We start from the raw sequence: 17,338 nt of genomic DNA, 5'->3' as shown, positions 1-17,338 counted from the left end.
ACACCCTCTGCACGCGCCTCCCTCTCCTCCTCAGCTCTAAACGGCTGATGCTCCATCCCCACTGGCTTGCTTTCCTAGATGATGCTGATGCATCTCCCGACCTGACCTGAGTGTTGGGAGTCAGTACTGTTTGGGGTGGGTAATAAGTGGCCATTTCTGCCAGTTCGTAGGGCCTCGTACTGCTTATCTTTAGAAATCAGATGTGACATGCCTATGTACCTATATTTTGGAAACTTTCTTTATGGGAGTCTTTTGGCAGGGGGATGAGTAGCAGGCAGATATATACTTTTTAATAATAAAGTTTATTTTTTTATTCTAGAATTACATACTCCGAATGATAGCAAGAATGAAAAAATTCTAGTCAGAACCATAGAATTTGATGTAAAGTAAGAAAACCAATGAGAAAAATGTTGATCATTGTTAATGACAAAGAAAAAAAAAAAATTAGGAAGAAGCACCCTAGCTTCATAGCAGGAACATTTAGGATAGATTCCTCTGGGATGCTAACTTCAACAGGAACTTATTTTTGGCATTCATTAAGGTGCTATAATACTAAAATTTATTTGGCTTTGCAGGGCAGGTTTTATGCTTTGTGTAAGCCTAGTAAATGCCAGAGATTAGGCCCATCCATGTTGAAGATGAAGAACCTGGAACTCAGAGAAGTTACCCAGTATCCAGCTCTCACGGAGCACAGATGACAAAAGAGCCAGGATTCTACTCAGATTTCTGACCTACACTTTTGTCCTTATTCCACCCTGGCCCACCCTGGCTCTTGTGTGTGGCAGGGGCTACACTTAAAATTGTACAAGGATTTTTTAAAATATAAAAACCAGCTCCTGCCATGGAGGAATTTATAATCCAGCTGTCTGTAGAGAGAACCGAGGCGTCAGAGTGACGGCAGTAGGGAGTTGTGTAGTCTCCCAGGTGGAGAAGTGCCCTTGAGTTTGAGCTGTGGACATAACGGACGCACAGGAAATCTGAGGCCTGCCCTCAAGTGCCTCCTCCTTTCTGGTGTATTGCATACTGCCAAGGGGTTTTCTATGAATCGTGGCCTTCTATGAATGTGAGGCTCCCTTATCAGACCTACCTTAAAGGTGAAGAACTGAGGCGATACCTGCTGCTCCTCGCAGTGCCTCCCCTCCCTTCCCTGAGGTCCTGTGTCTCGAGACTGATGGAGGCAGGGCTTAGAACCAGGTCTTCCTAAGGAAATAAGCATACGTACGCAGAAAGATTTAGCTACTGCATTACTTTGTAATGATGACATAGTTTTCCAGTATCCGGAGGTGAGGTGCTGTCTGTTACCCAACTGTAGATTTAGGCTGTTTCTAATCTTATCGCTAAATAAATTCCTAAAAGTGGGTCAAAGGATATGCACGTTTTAAAAAATGTATTATGCTCTGTATCAGAGAAATTGGCAATCCTCAGCCCTGAGGTCAGATCTGGCCCATCTATCTGTTTTTGCAAATAAAGTGTAATTGGAACACAAGCATGCCCATTTGTGCGGCTTTTGCACCACAAGGCAGAGACCTCACGACCTGCATAGCCTAAAATATTTACTCTGCCCTTTACAGATAAAGTGTGTTGACCTCTGCTGTACATTGTGGGAAAGAAAATGTTCTAGTAACAGAAACTTCAGATATGCAGAAAATAGCAATGATTTGCAAAAGGGGCACATACCAGAAAATTGAGGATGAGATGTGTATTTATTAAGAGATAACATGGGGTTTGTTTGTTTGCTTTTTACTGAGAACCACAGTCCTAAATAATCCAAGGATCAAAAATAACCCCAATCAAAATCACAGCAGAATTTTTTTTTAAACAAGTGACTTTTCCCCCTGTATCATTTGAGTGTAAGTTGCCACCATGCCTCTGTTATTTCCAAATGTTTTATAGAAAGTGTGTAATTCTTATACGCAAGGAGGACAACAGCACAACCTTCAAACATAGGCAATTAGCAAGTAAACACACTGATGTCTAATTCAGACCCCATTCAGGTTGCTCATCACTTGCCACAATGATTCCTTTGTGGCAAAAGGATCTCATCCAGTATCACACATTCCATTTAATTGTCATGTCTCCTTAGTCTGTTTTGACCTGGAATAGTTCCTCAGTCTTTACTTGATGTTCATGACCATGACACTTTAAAAGGCCAGTTACTTTGTAGAATGTTCCTCAGTTTAGGTTTGTGTGATGTTCCCTCATGGATAGATGCAAGTTGTACACTTTTTTTTTTCAGAAATATCAAAGGAGTGATGCTGTGTTCTCACTGCATCCCAAAAGGAGGTGCATGATTTCGATTTGTCTCAGTACTATTGATGATTAAAGTGATATTTAGCAGGTTTCTGCACCTTAAAGTTACTTTTTTTCTCTTTGTAATGGATTAGTATTTTGTAAGGAGATACTTTCTGTGTAAATATCTCAGTCCTTATCAGACTTTTGCCTACTTATTTTAGTAGCTTTTATTGTGATAGAGATTTTTTTTTTTGGCCAGACTGCAAGGCATGTTGGATCTTAGTTCCCCGACCAGGGATCGAACCCCGGCCCCTTGCAGTGGAAGCACAGAGTCCTGACCACTGGACTGCCAGGGAATTCCTGTAACTTATTCTAAAATAAAAAGTTAATTTAAAAAAATCTCTTATCATGGGACTTCCCTGGCGGTCCTGTGGTTAAGACGCTGGACTTCCACCATAGGGGGCCTGGTTTCGATCCCTGGTTAGCGAACTAAGATCCAACATGCCTTGCTGTGCGGCCAAAAAAAAAAAAAAAAGTTACATTTACAGAAAGGTTGCAAAGGTAGTACAGAGTGTCTTATACCTCTCACCTGGTCCCCCACCACCACCTTGTTAAACATCTTACATACCAGGGTACATGTGTCAAAACTAAGAAACTGACATTGGCATGTTACTGTTCACTAAACTCCAGACTTGATTGGATGTCACCATCCAATCAATTAATCAATTATGTGCTTTTTCTGCTCCAGGATCCCATCCAAATACCACATTGCACTTGCACTTTCACAGTCAATTAATGTCCTCTTTCTGCTCCAGGATCCCATCCAAATACCACATTGCACTTGTGGGCATATCTCCCCAGGCCCCTCTGGTTGGATAGCTTCTTAGTCTTTGTTTTCCATGATCTTGACAGACAAGAGGCACATTGGTCAGGTATCCTATAGAATATCCCCCAGGCTGGATTATGGGTTTTTGGAAAGAATACCATGGAGACGAAACGCCTCTTTTCGTCACATTATATGAGGGGTACACAACATCTCTGATGATGTAACATCCCTGATGTTAACCATTATCACTTGGTTAAGGTGGTGTCTGCCAGGTTTCTTCATTCATCAAAGCTGCTACTTCTCCCTTTCTCAATTCTTTGGAAGTGAGTTGCTAAGTCTCCCATCAGGGGTGGGAGTGGGGGTGACAATTAAGCTCTACATCCTGGAAGGGAAAGTATCTATATAATATTATTTGGAATTCTTCTGTAAGGAAGATTTGTCTCTTTTCCATTTATTCATTTATTTATATAAATTTATTTATTTATTTATTTTTGGCTGTGTTGGGTCTTCGTTGCTGTGTGCAGGCTTTCTCTGGTTGCGGTGAGCAGGGGCTACTCTTCGTTGCGGTACGCGGGCTTCTAATTGCGGTGGCTTCTCTTGTTGCAGAGCACGGGCTCTAGGCACGCAGGCTTTAGTAGTTGCAGCACGTGGGCTCAGTAGTTGTGGCTCATGGGCTCTAGAGCGCAGGCTCAGTAGTTGTGGCGCACGGGCTTAGTTGCTCCGCAGCACGTGCGATCTTCCCGGACCAGGGCTCGAACCCGTGTCCCCTGCATTGGCAGGCGGATTCTTAACCACTGCACCACCAAGGAGGTCCCACCATTTATTTTTTTATTCGATCATGTATTTATGTCAGTAGAGACTCATGTATATTTATTTTATACTTTGGGTTACAATCCAGTACTGCGTTACTTATTTTGTTGCTCACATTGTTTCAACTCTGGCCATTTGGAGCTCTTTCTGGTTGGTTCTTGCATCTGTGTGACATACTCCCAGTCTCTTTTTTTTTTTTCTTATCAGCTTTTTTTAAAAATAAATTTATTTAAATTTTATTTATTTATTTTTGGCTGCATTGGGTCTTCGTTGCTGCGCACGGGCTTTCTCTAGTTGTAGTGAGCAGGGGCTACTCTTCGTTGCAGTGCACGTGCTTCTCATTGCGATGGCTTCTCTTGTTTTGGAGCACGGGCTCTAGGTGCGCGGGCTTCAGTAGTTGTGGTACGCGGGCGTCAGTAGTTGTGGCACGCGGGCTCAGTAGTTGTGGCGCACAGGCTTAGTTGCTCCACGGGTTGTGGGATCTTCCTGGACCAGGGGTCTAACCCGTGTCCCCTGCATTGGCAGGCGGATTCTTAACCACTGCGTCACCAGGGAAGTCCCCTTTTCAGCTTTATTGAGGTATTCACATACCATGAAATTTACCCTTTTAAAGTGTACAGTGCAGTGGGTGGGTTTTAGTATACTCATGGAGTTATGCAACCATCACCACTATCTAGTTTTAGAACATTTTCATCACCTCAGAAAGACCCCTTTAGTGGTCACTCCTCATTTCCCCCTTGCCCCAAGCCCTGGCAACCACTAATCCATTTTCTTTTCTTTTCTTTTTTTTAATAAATTTATTTATTTATTTTTATTTTTGGCTGCGTCGGGTCTCTGTTGCTGCACATGGGCTTTCTGTAGTTGCAGTGAGCAGGGGCTACTCTTTGTTGCGGTGCGCGGGCTTCTCATTGCTGTGGCTTCTCCTGTTGCGGAGCACGGGCTCTAGGCACATGGGCTCAGTAGTTGTGGCTCGCGGACTCTAGAGCGCAGGCTCAGCAGTGGTGGCACACGGGTTTAGTTGCTCCACGGCATGTGGGATCTTCCTGGACCAGGGCTCAAACCCGTGTCCCCTGCATTGGCAGGCGGACTCTTAACCAGTGCGCCACCAGGGAAGCCCTAATCCATTTTCTATCTCTATAGATTTGCCTCTTCTGGACGTTTCATGTAAATGGAATCCTACCATAGGTGATCTTTTGCAGCTAGCTTCTTTCACTTAGTACACTGTTTTCTAAGTTCATCCATGCTGTAGCAAGTGTCAGTACTTCATTCCTTGTATTTTCCCAGCCCCAGTCCTGGGATCAACCATTTGTCCTAGGAATCCTAGTTCCTTTTATTGGAGGATGTGATAACAGTTTTTTAAATTCTATCATTTTCTTCTCCAATTGTTTACGTCAATATGGATTCATAGGTTCCTGTTTTATTCACTGAGTTATAATCCATTAGTATTGTTATTTTGATGTTCAAATTATCCTATGTTTAGCCAGTGGGAGCCCCTCCAAGCTGGCTCTTGTGTTCTTTTCACATGTCACCACCATTCTTTGAGCATTTCCTTACTTTCTGGTATAAGAGGTGTTCCAAGGTCTTCTTGTACTTCGCCTGACCGCAGTCCTCGAATCAGCTATTTCTCCAAGGAGCCCTGGTTTCTTTTAGTGGCGCATGGGATTTAGAAGCTAAGAGCTGGGTGCTAGGTGAGCTCATTGCTCCTGGAGTTTTGCTGCTTTCAGCCTTTCTCAGTGGACACAGTTAAGAAGAATATATAAATATATCTATACATATATATGTAATACCAAGATAGATACAGACATGCACACACATATATACATACATTTATATCTATATTTCTCTATTTATATTGAAACCTAAGAGCTTCCATCAATACCTCTAATTCCCATCCGATACCACACGGTTCATTCTCGTTCTCAGGCTCTAACATGCATATTTTTAAAGGCTTTGGACACATATTCCCAGATTTCCCTCCAGCAAGCCTAGACCACTTCACACCCCCTGACGTAAGAACACGTGCCTATTTCCCTACTGTCTTAGCAACAATGAGCATTATGTTTTATTGTTCCATCCTTGTTAGTATGAATTGGAGAAAGACAGTAGTCTCTCCACTAATTGTGCCTCCTAAAGGCTGTTTTCATTGCTTTGATGAGCATTCACAGCACATCTTTTGTGAGGTCATCATTTAGCTGCCTTCTAATTCTTCAATTCGGAGATTTGGCATTATATTTTTCCATGCTAAGTAAATTAAATGTTTTGTTTCAAATCAACAGCATTTGTCAGCTTAGTACAGGGATGCCATCAGCCCTTTTTGTTGAACATCAACAGTGGGCGAATGTAGGCCTGGGCTAGTTGGAGAAGACTTGGGTGGACAAAAAGGCACCCGCTTCTCCCTTGGGCAGGGAGATGATGCTGCATTGAAAGGGGGCAGGAGGGCTTCCCTGGTGGCGCAGTGGTTGGGAGTCCACTTGCCAATGCAGGAGACATGACAAGAGTGTTATACCAGGGAATGGATGATATAAACATTCTTTAATGCAAAAAAAAAGGGTGGGGAGCAGGAGCCAGGGCTCTCAGGGGGCATTGACTTTTTCTCTCTGGCCCCTCCCAGGTTTACATCCGTACACCTTCTGGTGAGGTACAGACGGTCCTTGTCCAGGACGGCCCCCCGGCAACAGCTGCGACCACCTCCACCACCACTTGTAGCAGCCCTCCGTCCCGTGCTGCCCATCTGAGCGGGACCAGCAAAAAGCACTCGGCTGCAATTCTCCGGAAAGAGCGTCCCCTGCCAAAGATTGCCCCTGCCGGGAGCATCATCAGCCTGAACGCAGCCCAGCTGGCAGCGGCAGCCCAGGCCATGCAGACCATCAACATCAACGGTGTCCAGGTCCAGGGTGTGCCCGTCACCATCACCAACACTGGCGGTGAGGGAAGGCCCCCGGCCCCAGGCGTGGGCAGCCTTGAGTTAAGGTTGGAAGGAAAGGAGGGAGCCTTTGGACTGGCTTGTGCTGCACTTCTCAGTTCAGTGGTAACATTTGGTGATATTTACAGTATGAAAGCAGCCTTGCACATAATCAAAGGAACATTGTAGGTACCTAGCACAAATGGTTCGTTGCATTCTTTAGCTGGGTGAAGGGCAATTTTCAAGGTAGTGGGAGCTCTCTGAATCTCCTCCCTTCGTCCTTCAATGAATTTCCAGCACTTTATGCATTTGGTTTAGTGGCCTGGGAGGAGTCCACCCACAGGCACTCCCCCTGCTTTGATGGCTTTATGCAAGTCCTAGAGGGCTTGATTTGTTCCAAAGCCCACAGAACTGTCTCCCCCTCTGTTAACAGAAATCCCTGGAGACTTTCCTGGGAGCAGAGTTGGTGTCTCACAAGGGCCTAAGGCTGGAGGAGATTCTGGAAAAACACTCCAAGACCCGTGTGGGCAACGTCTGGAAGTGAATTTGGCCTGTGTAGTATAGTGGTTCTGGGCATTGACTCTGAAGTTGACTGGGTTCCCATCCAGATTCTACAAGTTCTACATGTGTGATCTTGAGCCTCAGTTTCTTCATCTGTAAAAGGGGGATGATAGTACCTATTTCATGGGGTTATGAAACTTAAGTGCATTAATACATTTAAGATCTCTAAAGTGGTATCTGGCACATAGCAGGGTCTCAAAAATATTAGCTGCTATGACTGTCAACCTTACTATGTGCAGGAAGGAAGAAGGGGTTCAGGCTCCCTCTTCTGCCCCTTTGGGCTTCCTCACCCTGAACTCTGCCCCACTCCTCCCCACAGGGCAGCAGCAGCTGACAGTGCAGAATGTTTCTGGGAATAACCTGACCATCAGTGGGCTGAGCCCCACCCAGATCCAGCTGCAGATGGAACAGGCCCTGGCTGGAGAGGCCCAGCCCGGGGAGAAGCGGCGCCGCATGGCCTGCACGTGTCCCAACTGCAAGGACGGGGACAAGAGGTGATTTGAGGAGACGGGCCAGGCGGCCAGCCTGGCGTGTGTCCTGTTCCCCAAGCCCTCCCTGGGACACAGACAGAGAGGGGACCAGGTAGCGGCTCCGTGCTCTCCGACCTGACCCCACATCCTCTCTCCATCCTGTCCCGCCCCCATCTCTCTACCTCCCGCTCTTTCTGCTTCCCATTCCCTCTACCCCACCCTCAACCCAATTCCCAGGTCTGGAGAGCAGGGCAAAAAGAAGCACGTGTGCCACATACCTGACTGTGGCAAGACTTTCCGTAAGACGTCCCTACTGCGGGCTCACGTGCGCTTGCACACCGGCGAGCGGCCCTTTGTCTGCAACTGGTTCTTCTGTGGGAAGAGGTTCACACGGAGTGACGAGCTCCAGCGGCACGCCCGCACCCACACAGGTCTGCTCCCCTCCCCTGCGGCACCCTCCAGCCCCCCCTGCCCCTCCACTCTGCACTTCCGCTCCCTGCCTCTCTCCCCACCCCCACTCCATTGTCCTCAGCGACATGGAGACTCCTGGCCTGGCCAAGGAACTGCGGCACTGAGCGAGAGCTACAGACTGTCTCCTCGGGGTGCAGGACTACCTGGAAAGTCTCGCAAGCCATTCCTTTATTGCAGTGTTTCCCAAAGTGAGGTCAGTTGCGTTGCACAGCCTTGATGACTTCTGCCATAAGCTGCATATTTGTTTAACTATCAGTGGCGTTTTGTGCCAGGCACTATACTACACATTCTACCCATTAACTAATTTAATCCTCATAACGACTCTATGGGGACGGTACTTTGATTGTGCCCATTTTACTGAGGCATGGAGAGGGGGCCGGGTCACACAGCCAGTGACTAGTGGAGCTGGTTCAACCCAGGCCCTCTGGCTCCCAAGTTCACGCTCTTGGTCACTATCCCACATTGCCTTTCCTACTGTTATTTACCGAATGATTTTCCTTAAATCACTTCACTATTTTTACTTACTATTTTTTTCACTATTTTTACTCTTTTATGTCCAGTGCAGTATTATTTTTCACATCACAGGCTTGGGATCATAGCTAAGTGTTTTAATGTACTGGCAAACAAATACAAAACTATAAAGTAGAAAATCGTTCATGCATATACCACCCAAGATTGTCCTGGGTGTCTCCAGTGGTCCACAGCACATGCTTTGAGAACTGCCATTCTGGCAGATGCCCCCAGTGAGCAGACGCCTGTCCTGGGCCTGGGGACACGAGGCCCAAAGCTCAGGCTCCTGGCCAGCGTGGCGGGGCAGGTCGCGCCCACCCTCTGCAGGCTGCAGAGTAAATACTCAGAACAGCAGCAGACCCAGCCCGGGTGTGTGGCTCAGTCTGGCAGGTCAGAGGGGAGTGGGGTTTTCCTGTGAGGGGGAGGACTTTGAGCCGGGGTTAGTCAGAGAGACAAAGATCAGAAGAAAGTAGGTGACAGGCTACACGGGAAGCGTCCTGGGTGCAGGCGCACAAGTACAGCATTTGGCACGGCACAAGGAATGGAAACAAAGTAGACTGGAGAGTGATGGGGGGGAGGGGGATGAGGACTGACAAAGGTTCACATCAGTGGATCATGGGGAGCACTGTGTAAGCGGCAGGTAGGCCGGTGACACGGCTTCACAGGTGCCCCTCACACCTCATGTGTGTGCCTCCTTTTCCGGGGCATGGCACTGTGACTGACGGGCATCTCCTCTTCCCAGGGGACAAACGCTTCGAGTGTGCCCAGTGTCAGAAGCGCTTCATGAGGAGTGACCACCTCACCAAGCATTACAAGACCCACCTGGTCACGAAGAACTTGTAAGGCCAACTGAGGCGGGAGGCCTCGCAGATTGCAGACCCCTGCCTGTGTCCTGCCTGGGCCCCTGGAGGAAAGAAGGCCCACAGCTGCCCTGGGCCCGCCCTCGCCCCTCCCTCCTGTTCTGCGACTGTCCCCACAGGAAGGGACTCTACTGCCCCCATACTCACCTCCTTCTGAAGCCCCTTGGCTCCGCCCTGGCCCTCCCCTCTCACCACAAGCTCCCGGCCTGCCCAGACCGTGGACAGTGGCCGTGCCCAATGAGACGTTCTAAACCAGGACGAGTGGGAACCCTTATTTCCAAAGGAAAAACATGAATTTCACTCCGTCGAGGAGCAAAGTGAGCCCCCCCTCCCCCAAACACTGCCGGAGTCGCATCGTGCCATGCCCCTCCCTCTCCTGCACCTCCCTGGCCCCCTCAGCCACTGCGGGTGCCCCGGGGCCCTGCACCCAGGGCACCACTGGCATCCAGCTCCACCTCCGGAGAGGCTCCAGAGGCCGCCTCCACTCCACATGCCCCTGCCCCACCCCAGCTCTCCTCCAGCACATTCCAACTTTCTATTTAAAAAGTAAAGCTACCCACGGACTCCCTGATTCCCCCCCTTTTTCTATGGAGAACGTTGCCTTATACTCTACTTCCGATGATGAACACTGTGTATTGTGTGTGCTTTAAAGAAGTTTTATTTAATTGCTCCCTTCTTCCTGTTCTTGTTACTCACCTCCCCCATGCCTGCTTTTAGTTTAGGGTTTTGGGGGGGCAATGATGAGCATATGAATTTTTTTCTCACTCTAGTAATTCTCTTTTCTAAACGACACAGCATTTCAACTCGAATCTGGATTCAGATAAAACACTTTCCCATCCTGAACCTCATCCCTCTCCCCCTCATCTCACCCACCCCAACCAGCCCAAGCCCTACTTGTGTACAGTGTATATTGTAAAATAGACAGTTGTGTCTACTACATGTTTGAAAACATATTGCTTGTTATTTTTGAGGCTTTTAAATTAAACAAAAATCCAACTTTATTTTTAGTTGTAACTGCTTGAGGTATGTTTTAACGCATTAAGTGACAGATTTGTTATCCTTTATTAACGATGTACTTTGTTGGTCAGCACTGGGCTGACAAAAATTTTTTCTTGCTAATAAATTTAGTTGCCTGAGGCAAAATCTGCAACTTGGCATGGCAGCTTCCTTTGTCTTTCCCCTCGGAGAGCTCCGAGAGGGGAATCCTGAGGAGGGAGCCCGTCTCTCGGAGCTGTCCGCACTGGGACCAGGGCAGGACCTTGTCCTCCTGACCTTGGCAGATCTAGGCCACAGCCCAAAAAGGGCTTCAGCCACACGGACCTCCTGGCATTGGCACAAGCCCCCAGAGCACCTGGTGGGGGGACTCCAGAGGGCAGGGCCTGGTGCAGGTGTTCCTGCTTTGTTCTTCCCTAAGCCAGTTTTGCCCAGATGAAAGCAGGCATACTCTGCCCATAGACTCAAGTGAACAGCAGTGCCTTCCTTACCAGCAAGTGAATTCCTCCACTCAACTCTCCAACCCCCGGAGCAGGGCTTTGGCCTCAGAGCCCATTAGTAAGAAGCTTAGGAGAGAAATCCAAAGGGACCTTGCCTCAGTCACTTCCAGAAGGCTAAAGAGTCTGGAGAAATCACAGTTCCCCAAGATCCCTTCCCAGGGTGGAGGACCAGGCCAGAACCCAGCTCCACCCAAGAGAGAACCCTGGCCACAGTTTCTGTTTTTCTACTATCCCTCACCCCAGCACCACAGGGAAGGCAGCAGGCTGATTTTGGTTTTAGCAAGTGCTGCAGATCTGAAATTTTGGTGGGGATTTTGGGGGATGGGCAGGGGGTAGGACAGGGCTCATTAGGAGATCAGGGTTTGGGATGGTAGGCAGATTGCGACTGGAGCCAGCTCAGTACCTGTGTTTAAACCTAGCAGGGGCCTGAAGAGCATCTGAGCTGAAGGAAGAGGCAAGTTGTTCTCAAGCATACAGAGAACAGTATGTGCTTTTCTTCTAACAACAATGCCTCTTAATCAGCCTCAAAAGGACACAGCCAGGGTGGCTGTTCTGTGCAAGAGTGGCAAGGCTCGTTTAGAGCTATCCATCTCCTTACTGTGTTTCCTTTGTCACCAGCGCCTGCATTTTTGCAAGCAAACAGCTTGTCCTTAGAGCCAGTCCACCCTCGCATCAGCTGAAGAAATAAAAAGGAGATGGATCTCAGATAGATCACAGGTCCTCTGCCCCCATCACTTCTTTATTAACAGGCAGGGAGTCCCGTCCCAAGCATACTTAAGCCCTTTGGGTGATACCAGGCCAACCACTGTCTCTACCCTGACATGGAAGCCTCCTAACCAGCCCAGCAGCCCCACTTCTCATTGCTGCACTGGCAGGAGGAGGAAGACATGAGGTATATTTATCTACTCTCACGTGCGGATTGTGTGACGAGAAAACTGCCTTACTGTGTTCTTGATCAGGATTGGCGAGAGAAGGGGAATGTTAACAACTGACCTCTTTCTGCCACATGTTCCCCACCGGCTTTGCTCTCAGGCACAAAGAACTATCCTTTCCTGGGAACTGATTCCAAGTCATGTGCTTTATGCTTCAAGTGTGGAAACTGACCTGACTCCTTGGCATCCTTTGGAAATGAGGTGCCAGCCCTCAGCGGGCAGAACAGTGTGCTGGCACTCGGGATTTCCCTTCTCCAGTGAGACACATGGGTTCAAAAGTTATGCCTGACCATCTCTGCTGCCCATGGGATGCCTGAGTTAGAAAGGGAGGAGGAGGGCTTCCCTGGTGGCGCAGCGGTTGAGAGTCTGCCTTCCAATGCAGGGGACATGGGTTCGAGCCCTGGCCCGGAAAGATCCCACATGCTGCGGAGCAGCTGAGCCTGTGCGCCACAACTACTGAGCCTGTGCTCTACAGCCCGCAAGCCACAGCTACTGAGCCCACGTGCCACAGCTGCTGAGGCCCGTGCGCCTAGAGCCTGTGCTCCGCAACAAGAGAAGCCACGACAGTGAGAAGTCTGCGCACCGCAACAAAGAGTAGCCCCCCGCTCACCGCAACTGGAGAAAGCCCGCGCACAGCAACGAAGACCCAACACAGCCAAAACAAACAAATTAATTAATTAATTTAAAAAAAAAATAAAAGGGAGCAGGAAAGTGTATTCTGCCTAGCACGGCTGTTGGCCTGGGGAGAGAACGGAGAGACCTGGTGGCAAATTAGCCCTCATCTGCTTTAATCCACCCCTTATTTACTGGAGAGTTGCAGGGGGTGGGGACTGTTGACACTGATGTGGCCCAAGCTTGCCCCAGGTCAGAGGCCTCCCCAGGACACCTGATTGGCCCTGGTTGAAAATCTGGGGGCAGGCTACTCCCAGGAGTGGGGGTCACACAGCCCGAGTTCCCTCCCCAGGGTCCTGTGCACCAAGGCCACCCCTGTCTGCTCAGTGATGCTCAATGCTGCGGCTCATCCAGATACTAGGATTATGAGCCCGAAATAAAAGGGGGCTGGGGAAGACCCTCCCCTCCTGAAGGCACATCGGGCAAAGTACTTTTTTGTTTTCTTAACTAAACCAGCAAATAGATCTCAGGTTTCCTTCAAACTACTCAGTCCATCTTGACAATCACCTTTGAGGCCCCACACTTAAGTTTAATGATGGGAGCTGCCTGCAGCATCTCAGGTCCCTGCACCCATCAGGGGCTCGTGGCTGAGGTCTAGATGGTGGTGGATTCCAGGGAACCTAACTTGGGGGACAGACACTGCCTTGGGACAGAGACCTCCTGTCACCTGACCAAGGTCTCGGGCTGGGATGAAGCCACTAAAGGAACTGCAATAATCTCAGGACAGGTGGTAGTTGGGTTTCCTAGTGAAGAGGTCCTCAGGGAGTAGAAGAGCAGGAAGTGAGCCTGGGAGGATGGAATACAGAAGAGGGGTGTGGGTGAAAAGAAAGCAAACCATGGAGGGAGAGGCAGAGAATCAGGGCTTGGAGAGGAGCGTCAAATACCTGCTAATCGGGATTGTGGCCAAGAGGAAATAAGAAATGACCACAGGTCAGGCCAAGAGGATTGACCAGGATTTCTCAAATGAAACTAAGGAACCACCAGGTCATATCCTTTGGGCCTGCTGAGGACTCATCAGGCCTCCTCCCCCTGCCTGTGGCCCACTCTCTGATTAGCCAGTACCCGGGCTAAGAGAGATGACCCAACCAACACACCTTGGAAACCTTAACATCCCTCCAGCCAACAAAGACCCTCTTGGTGGCCCTGCTCCTACCAGGTGCCAGAAAACCCCAAGCCCCACTCTCCAAGCTCAGAGAAGTTTAAGAAAAGCAGATTATGCATAAACATTACAGATTAGCATTTCCTGGCTGGGATTTTGAGAAGGAGCCAGAGAAATTAAGCAGTCCCTCCCATGAAGGAGCTTCTCACGGGGAACACATATGAAAACAATGGGACATATTTGGGGAGCAATCCGTGAGCACATGCAAAGTATCGTGTGAGGGGTTAACCCCATAACTGCAAGCAGGACAGTCGGGTAAGGGTCAGCCTCCCTGCATCCCCCTCTGGGTCACCTGACAACCAAACTCAGGGCTCAGGCATCTGCTGGCAGAACACCAAGTACCCACCTGTCTGTGTGTCCTGAGGCTCCACACTGAGTTCACCAAAGCTAGGCTGGAGAATTCCTGAGATCTGGGGCCCCGGCACACCCCTTCTGGCCTGCTGTTGGTCCCCTGGAAAGCTGGGTGCTATACGTCAGGAGCATCTTTACCACTCTTCCAGGCCCCCTTCCCTTCCCAGACATTGTCATCCTCCCCCATGGCTTCAAGTGCCACCTTCGAGGCTCATGACACCTAAACCATCCCATCAGCCCAGACCTCTCCCCCAGCTCCAGAATTGATTTTCCAACCCGACCGAATGTGGTTGTCCCGTAAATCCTCACACTCAACAGGTCTGATGGCGACTTCACCTTTCCCTTAAGCCTCTCCTCCAACATTCCCCCACTTCAATGAACAGCACCGCCCAAGTCGCCTAAAGCCATCCTGCTGAGTCAAAACCCTCCTCTCCACCCCACACCCCCCAAACTCAGGCATCAGGCTCTGATGCTTAGAGAGAACACGGCAGCGTCTTGCCCTCCTTCGCCTGTCACCCACTCCATCACCAGAGCCACATCCCAAAACAAAAATCCAATCACCAAGATGTAACTGAAATGTATAATTCAATCAAACAATTCGACTAAAAGGTGACTTAAGAACATAAATGCAAAAGCATCAGAAGAAAACAGGCAAGGCATAGCCCCCAAACTCACACCCAGCCTTTTGTTGCATATTAAGAAACCGGGGTGCCTCTGTACAATGCAGTATTGCAAAATAGCTTCTATTCACTGAAGACTCTCGAGAAAAGATTAGGAACTTTACAAAGTTGGGTGTGGGGGCGGGGGGTGGGCAAAATGTTTAAGAAAAAGCAGTAACAATAAAAAATTCATTTCTCCCAAGCAGACAAACCCCTTGCTGGGGTTGCAGCAGTAGCAACACAGCCAGCGGGCATGTTCCCCCCTCTGGTTTGCACTGTGGGGCTGCTTTGTGATCTAGACACCAAATCCCACTAGGCAGAAAAGCACAATACAAGCCTACTTATTATCTTCAAGATGAAGGAGCAAATATAAAAAGGCAACCAGTTGCGAACTTCCTCACTAACAGCCAAGGATGGAAGAGGCTGTCAGAATCTAGAGCTTTTTCTCTCTACCTGGCCTTAAAAAACCAGGAATTAGACACCCTGGTTTGACAGCAGCACAGGATAAAAACTTAGAATAGTTGTCTAAAGCCTAGCCCTTGCTACCTACCTGATCTTCAGCAGGCACCAAGCCCCTGACTACTTGCCTGGTCTGTTTTCTCACCACCTAGCTCCAACAATATCACACTCGAGTTGTTCCCTCTTCCTGGCATGCCTGTTCCGTTGTCCATGTGGAGAACCCTTACTCATTAAGACAAATCAAATGTCTGCTCCCTTTATGAAGCCTTTACTGACTGTGTGACCTCTGGAGACCACTTCCTCCTTTTTGCTCCCCCTTACCTTGCGGAAACATCTGTTAAAATTCCTGTAACTCCTTAGCTTACAGATCTGCCTTCCGCTGTAGACTATAAGCCCCTCGTGGGCAGGAACCATGCATCTTCATCTTCATGTTTTCAGACCTAGCTCAGTGCCTGGTCCAAAAGAAGTCTTTAACACATGTCTACCCCACTATACCGAGCCCTTGGCTTTTAATTTTTAAGCAAACCATTCAAATGATCCTAGTCTTGGAGCCCTAGAATCTTGGGTCCAGGGTAGCATAGCCCAGCAGGGCTAAGAGTGTAGCTGCATGAACAAAACCATCTGAGCTGAAGGGTACTAATCACTGCTTACCCAGGTTCAAGTGCAGGGCCTTGGGAGGAGGGGAGCAATGTTCATATGTGGAAAGACAACTTCAACAAGAAAGAAAGCCCAGTCAACTCTCTCTCGATTGTGTTGACAGAGAAAAATGATGGCAACACAAAAACTTTGAACCAGCGGAGGATCCACAGATCAACATCGTTAAGCCTTGAGACATGTATTATTTCTTTGCAGCAAATTTGTCTTCCAGATTCTATTTGGCTCAAGCTATGTGCACATAATAAAGGATGATAGGTATCTAATGTTGGGCTTAATGAAGCTTGGCTGTAATGCAGACACCTGGGCAGGGCAGGAAGTTTCCCTTACCTGGCACAGTCCTGGGGTGCCTGCCTAGGTGGCTCCTGCAGCTCCCCTTCCTGATGTTGGTGGAAACCAGGACTACAGAGAGGCCTTGACCCAAGGCTGCCCCAGCCAGGTCAAAACTGGAATGGGCACTGGCAGGTGTCCTATTTCTCAGCCCTGAGTCCACAGCCTGGAAGTGACTTTTGCATAGCCACCTGCTCCCCTGTGCCCTGGTTTGCGGCTGGCACTGACCTGGGAGCTAGACTCCAGCTACCTAGAAAGGGCAAAATGTGAAAAAGGGGAAACGACAAAGATGGGGGTGGCCCGGGAGAGGTGGGGCAATCTTTCCATCTACCAGAACACTGGCTAGTGTGAACTCTGCTGCAACCACAAAAGGGGAAACCATGAGGAAAGGGAGCAGCATGCTCTGACCCAGGTTATAGCAATGAGGCTGGAGAGAGGGGATTCAGAGCTGGAAGATGGTTCTGGTCTGGGATGGCTTGATCCCAAATTTCCCTCTTCCCCTTTCCCATTCAGCCATCTGCTTTCTTACCATAGTCTTGACCCCACTGCTCCTCCCCAGACCCCAGAGCACCTCCCCATACTCACACACTATACAGCACCTATCCCGTGAGATCCACAAGTCATTTGCAACCTGTCCCACTCTTGAACGCCAATTTCTCCCCCCCAACGGATCGCCCCTTTCTGTGTCTCCACATCACCTTGCCTCAGAGTCTGGCCCCTAATTCCATTTTCCATTTGTCCTTTCCTGGCACCAGCCTCCCCCGAGGGGTACTTTCTGCACTAAACTGGCCTTCAGGCACCTGCTAGGGGCCGACCCGTTGATACTGACTACTCCCCTCAAGCCCCCAACGGCTCATTCCCCGCCCCGGGCCAGGGCCGCTTCATTTCCTATACCTTTAACAAACTCCACGTGCGTGTTAACGGCGGTGACAGCATTTCCTTGTCTCTCTGCTCCCGCCCCCGGAGGCGCCGTCCATTGGCTGCAGG

General features: G+C 49.0%; 1 protein-coding gene and 1 long non-coding RNA gene across 5 annotated transcripts in view; one reads left to right on the top strand and one right to left on the bottom strand.

The window, feature by feature from the left end:
• The window catches only part of SP2 (Sp2 transcription factor), a 26,577-nt gene extending 15,785 nt beyond the window's left edge, over nucleotides 1-10,792 (top strand). For all 3 annotated transcript variants that reach the window (XM_082443358.1, XM_082443359.1, XM_082443357.1), the window contains 4 exons: nucleotides 6,480-6,792; nucleotides 7,651-7,825; nucleotides 8,039-8,232; nucleotides 9,525-10,792. In XM_082443358.1, the coding sequence (XP_082299484.1) occupies nucleotides 6,480-6,792; nucleotides 7,651-7,825; nucleotides 8,039-8,232; nucleotides 9,525-9,625 (783 nt within the window). In that variant the 3' untranslated portion in view covers nucleotides 9,626-10,792. The remainder of the gene's footprint in view (nucleotides 1-6,479; nucleotides 6,793-7,650; nucleotides 7,826-8,038; nucleotides 8,233-9,524) is intronic.
• Nucleotides 284-17,338, bottom strand: LOC309651076. 2 transcript variants are annotated; one of them, XR_014257910.1, is made up of 2 exons: nucleotides 17,246-17,338; nucleotides 284-1,200 (listed from the first exon to the last, which is right to left on the bottom strand). It is a non-coding gene; the product is annotated as an uncharacterized lncRNA (long non-coding RNA). The 2 variants fall into 2 exon arrangements; XR_014257911.1 differs by lacking the exon at nucleotides 17,246-17,338 and adding an exon at nucleotides 16,352-17,235.

Source organism: Balaenoptera physalus, assembly GCF_965194825.1.
Source record: "Balaenoptera physalus genome assembly, chromosome: 20".
NCBI classification, from domain to species: Eukaryota; Metazoa; Chordata; class Mammalia; order Artiodactyla; family Balaenopteridae; genus Balaenoptera; species Balaenoptera physalus.
The sequence above is the reverse complement of the archived record's forward strand: the minus strand, read 5'-3'. Positions and strand labels throughout refer to the sequence as shown.